The sequence below is a fragment of the Haematobia irritans genome, chromosome 4 (assembly GCF_050003625.1).
Source record: "Haematobia irritans isolate KBUSLIRL chromosome 4, ASM5000362v1, whole genome shotgun sequence".
In the NCBI taxonomy this organism is placed as follows: Eukaryota; Metazoa; Arthropoda; class Insecta; order Diptera; family Muscidae; genus Haematobia; species Haematobia irritans.
Window position 1 is genome coordinate 67,942,548 of NC_134400.1, and position 6,000 is coordinate 67,948,547.

General features: G+C 28.2%; 1 protein-coding gene across 1 annotated transcript in view; it reads left to right on the forward strand.

Annotated features, from left to right (window-relative positions):
- Positions 1-5,167, forward strand: part of S1P (membrane-bound transcription factor site-1 protease) — a 198,836-nt gene extending 193,669 nt beyond the window's left edge. The window contains exon 5 of the mRNA XM_075307576.1: positions 4,851-5,167. Within this exon, the coding sequence (XP_075163691.1) occupies positions 4,851-5,024 (174 nt within the window). The 3' untranslated portion in view covers positions 5,025-5,167. The remainder of the gene's footprint in view (positions 1-4,850) is intronic.
- The last annotated feature ends 833 nt before the right edge of the window (positions 5,168-6,000 follow it).

Consider the following 6,000-nt stretch of genomic DNA (forward strand, 5'->3'; position numbering starts at 1 on the left):
ATCGTATTGATTGTGAAATTGGCAAACTAAAAATTCTAATTTTTTTATCTGTAATAGTACCGAATTCTTTAAAAACTGGTACTGCTATTTTTCCCAAATTGTAATTGTGTGTTGTAAAGTCTTTAATTTTGCCACATCGCAGGGAATTTTCCATCTAGGATCACAAATTCCAGGATTGATTATGGAGTGCTTTGCTCCTGTATCAATGATGAATTTTAAACGTCCTAGCTTTGTTTTTACCATTATATATGGTAGGTTTCCATTGAGGCTGTCGGCTGAAAATTTTGGGCATGATTCTGGTTGTTTTGTTCAGGATCTAGAGGTTGGTTGTAGTTTTGTCTATTGTATCCGTTATATTGCTGATTCTGTCCGTAGTGTTGATTGTTGCAATTGCACTTTGAAGAAGTTGGTTGGAAAATTTGTGCATTGTTAACTTCCATCGGCTCTTGTTGGGGCGGCTGGTTATAGTTCTGTCCGTTCTGGTTGTGATTTTGATTGTAATTATGATTGTTTGCTCGATAATTGTTATTTTCTCGGTAGTAATTATTATGATCATTGTTTTTATTATTATTATATTTTTTCCCGTGATTTGTTTTGTGTCCAGAGGAGTCTCTGTTTCCATTATGTTCGTCCTTATTCGGTCTTTTCCCTTTCTCGTTCTTTTTTACGATTCTACCATCCTTTCCCATGTAGGCGTATCCACTTGCAAATAATATGTCCATTGCGGATTCCAGGGTTTCAGGGTTCCTACATGTTAGTACAGTTCGCATCGGCTGGCATTTTGTTTCTAAAAATGGCATTTTGTTTCTAAAAATGTGCAGAGCAGATCTCCGGTTATTGTGGGCTACTTGATTTACTGCTTCGCCTTCACCAAGGACCTGAAGTGTTTTATTGTTCAGACGTCTAAGTCTGTGCTTTATATCATTATAAAAATCAATAGTATTAGTTTCGAATGTTGCTGATCTTAGCTCGTCAAATAATTCCTTGCAATTTTTCTTCTCCCCGAAATTATTTTCCAGAATAGTTTTAATGTCAGTCCACGACTGGGCCTGAGTATTTATTTCAATGACTTACTTAGCACTACCCGTTAACCTACTTTTAATAATGTCTGAAAATAATAATTGTGATAATTCGTCGTATGTCCTGAGCATCGGGTATATCCTATCTATTAGTCTAGTAAAGTTGGTTAAGTCATTCCGATTTCCATTATACTGAGGGATTGTATTAAGGTATTTAATGGGATCTCATTGGATTTGATTTGGAAGGGCCATTTTTATTTTATTTTAACAAATTGTTTGGAATGTTTATTTAATTTGTTTAAGGCTTCACGGAATTATTTATTCTGATTTGGAAAATGTCTTGTATAAGTGCTTATTTTATTTTTTCCAAAAAAATATTTTTCCAGGATCTCACCAAATATTTATTGTTCACTAATTTTTACTTATTTATAATGTTAACAATTCTTCAATAGTATAACTATTATTTTTACAGTTTCGCAACGAAAAAATGTTCACAATATGTTCACAAAGTTTTTATTTTTGTATAACTTAAACACTTTTTTCCGATACCGCGTTATAAAACGTTAAAACATTTAAAAGGATTAATTAATTATTTAATTAGGATCCTTTCCGCGGTATCCCATCCTCGTCGCCAATTAAAGGTTTGGGGTTCTCCGTTCTTTAAAAAAAAACAAAAATTCTTTCTTGTTTTCTTTCTTTTTGTAGCTTCTGCTACTTTCAACTTTATTTTATTGAATCAAAAATATGACTGACTTGATATCTTCACTTAAAACTATTACAAAGTTATTTGTCTATCAATAATATGTTTATTAAGCATTTCCTTTGTTTGCACCTTTATTCTTGGTATCGTGTTTCGTTAGCGAAAATGAATGAATGTGGGAATAAAAATTGCTATTGGAGACTTTTGTCTGCAATGTATATTTCTTTGGAAAAGTAAATAATTTATGTTTCTGAATAATTCAAAATAAAGTTGCAAACAACAGGAAACTCGTATATGTTGCAATAATTCTTAATAATAATTATTAAATTAGAACACGGTGGGGCGATACTGTAAATGTTAATATACAAAAAATAAGGATGACTGTACAGGGTTAAAAGAAAGTTAAAGAATCCTTACCAATTCACTATTAAATTACAAGCAAAGGAGTACTAAAAATTTTTCCAAATTTTTAAGGGGTTATTCAGAAATTAAATATTTGTTTTTTACATTAAAAATATTACATTGGTTTCCAAAAATTTTGATTAAAGAAATACTAAAATAAGGTATTAAAAACCTGTAATTTTGATGATAAAAAGGTCATAAAAACGTATACATATTCTAGTTGAAAGCCAATTTTTAAAAGAAAACTTACCAATTCTCTATTTTTTAAATTTGTTTGAATCCATCTGGAGTTGCTCTGCAATTAAATATTGCTTTTACAACAAAGAAAAACATTAAACTGGTTTCCAAAAAATTTATTAACAAATAATAATATACATAAAAATATTATTTTTAAAAGAAAGCCATATTAACAAAATACTTACCAATTTATGACTAAACTATACGCTGAGATAAACAAAAATTTTCCAAATTCATCTGGAATTGAATATTAATTTTTTACATTGAATAATGAAAATTTCAATACACTTTCAATTTCAACATATTTTACTAAATATTCTTAATAACTTTTTTCTAAACTACCGATAAAATATTAATAACTTTCATTTAAAAGGTTTAATAAACAAACACCAATTTATGTCTCAAAAATCCAAAATATTCCATGCCTTTCTTTACACGCACAGAAAAAACATGTTTGGACATGGTTGCCGCATCCATTTAATGCTTATTTAGAGTATGTAATTGTCGCGAAAACCATGTATTTTGTCTTTGTAAAAATAATTTTCGAGCGGAGAAAAATATATGTTGACAATAAGCATTTAAATGGTTCTCAAATGCCGCAAACATGTTCTATTATTTAAATGATAGAATTTGAGACCATTATATGGTCAGGAAAATCATGTATCTGACCATTCAATTTTTTTACTTTTTTGCAGAAAAAAAATATTTTTATAGTTTACGTATAGACATGTCTACAACCATTACATGGCCATAAAGACCATGTACATTGTTTTCGTGACCATTTAATTTTTTAATTTTTTGCAGCGACAAGAATTTTATAAAAACATTGAGCAGGTAGACACGATTTTCATTTTGCGCGTCAGTCGTGTGTTGATTGTTTCTTGGAATGGACGGAGAATACGGAATTATTGTGTTTTGTGTTAATTTATTTATTCAGAAATGGCACGTGGTTTTATGTGAATACCAAAAAGGAAAGCGTAATTGAAAAAATATACCTGGTTTTTGTTCTGCATTTTGATATATGGTACAATTTATTTTTATTTGCAGTTACATGATGTCTGCGTTTGTACATTTGATGGGCACGAAGAAAATATGGAATGATTACTTATTGTTGAAATTGAACCAAACTAGAGTGTGTAAAAATATGTGAAGTTTGCTTGCACGACATTATAAATACAAATAAACAATGAATTAGTTTATAAATAAATAAAAACAAATAAATAAAGTTGATTTTGTGTTTTCTTTTCTCAAGTGGCGTCCTTTTTTCGACGACGAAAAAAGTTTTTTCATAAAAATCAAAACATTTTGGGTTGTGACCATGTTCTTTTAACTAGAAGAAAAACATTTTTGACGAATAACATAACATTTTAGATCGTGACCATTGTCTTTTAATGGAAACAAAATTCTTTTTATCAATATAATAACATTTTAGATGAGGACAATTGTATTTTTCTTAGAACCATGTTCACTGAGCCAACATGGTTGCAGGTTAAAATGTTACATGGTCGCCGCAAAAATAGCTGCTATCATATTATTTTGCTCTTCGAATATGATTGTGGCAATCATGTTTCTTCTCTGCGTGTATATTCCCTTGTTGCATACCTGCTTAAAAGATGCAACAACCCACGCCAACGCCAACTATACAACTAAAGCATGCCAAACAAAACCAAACAAAACCAAGCAAAGCCAAAACATCCCTACAACAACAAAAACTTATGTGCCTTTATTGAAAACAACACCTCATCCAGCCAAATAAACCATCCACGAATAACAAACACACACACACAAACCACTAAATGAACAAAAATAAAAACAACCCCATGCTCATGTATACACAACAAAACTCAAGTAACATCATCTTTACATTAATCACATTCCACTATTCCGATAAAGATCTCTGTACTATGCATTAGTTCATCGCTTCTGCTGACAATTTACTCTAAGAATAATATTCGTAAAGGCACACCAGTTTATGAACGATGAAACGTTTAACTTAAAATTTGCAAAATTTTCATGAAATGTTATCTACCATTTTTGACGAAAATGTCTATAAATTTAATTACATGTGAACTAAAAATATTTCATTGGGTAATTTTTTACCAACAATTATTAACTATAGGAATTGTCAGTAAGAAATTGCTATCCACTTTCAAGTTCATTTTTCGTAAAAAAATATTTTCTCATACAAAAAAATCTGTAAATTGCACTTATTATTTAGAAAATACTTTACATTTCACAAGTAGTTTTATAGCATGACAAACGAATTTTTAACTACCAGTTAAGAAATTTTTTAAGGAAATTTCCATCGTATTTTGTAGGCCATGAATTAAACGATTGCTACTTAGAATTTGTAAAATTTTCTTTCGAGTAGTTAATTTTCGTTGAAGATACGAAAAATTAATTAAAATTCTTGTAAAAATCTTCTTAAATTTACGAGACACTTTTTTTCTGTGTAATAATTCGCATGTTTGGGGATTAATTTTTCATTTCAGATAATTCGAAAGGAAACAGATAATTCCAATAGCAAAACGAAAATAACTTTACCGATTATTGGACTATTCCAGATGGATAGCAGTAAACGATTTTTTATAAATAACTCTAAGAGAGTAAAACAGTGGATAGGGAGGAAGAACATCGATTCAGTACCGCTGAGTACAATAACTTGACATATGAGTCTATTGTCTACAAAAATGCTCTGTTGCAATCGATTCCCAAAAATATGCCGGACAAGGTGATCATAAAAAAAAACACAAAACGTAGCCTGGGACGAAAGGAAGCCAAAGAAGGTCGCATTGTTATTATTGGCGACTCTAACTGTATAGATTCTGCATATGGTGATACAACGTGCATGTGGCTCATAAATGCATTTTTAGAATTTGCAATGAATTCTCATATTGCTCCAATTCTACACAAAAGGCAACTTTCAGAAAGACATAGCATTGATAACACAGGTAAAGTCCTACCAAAAAGACTTAAGAATTCCAGATTATACAAATACTCAAAGGTCGTCGACATGGATTTGGCAAAGAGTGCCATATCGTGCCAGAACTGAAATTTTACCAGCATATATATTAATATATATATATATATATATATATATATATATATAATATATATATATATATATATATATATATATATATATATATATATATATTATATATATATATTTATATATATATATATATATATATATATATATATATATATATATATATATATATATATATATATATATATATATATATATATATATATATATATATATATATATATATATATATATATATATATATATATATATATATATATATATATATATATATATATATATATATATATATATATATATATATATATATATATATATAAATATAAATAAATATATATATATATATATATATATATATATATATATATATATACCGATAAAATATTAATAACTTTCATTTAAAAGGTTTAATAAACAAACACCAATATATGTCTCAAAAATCCAAAATATTCCATGCCTTTCTTTATATTCCCTTGTTGCATACCTGCTTAAAAGATGCAACAACCCACGCCAACGCCAACTATATATATATATATATATATATATATATATATATATATATATATATATATATATATAATATATATATA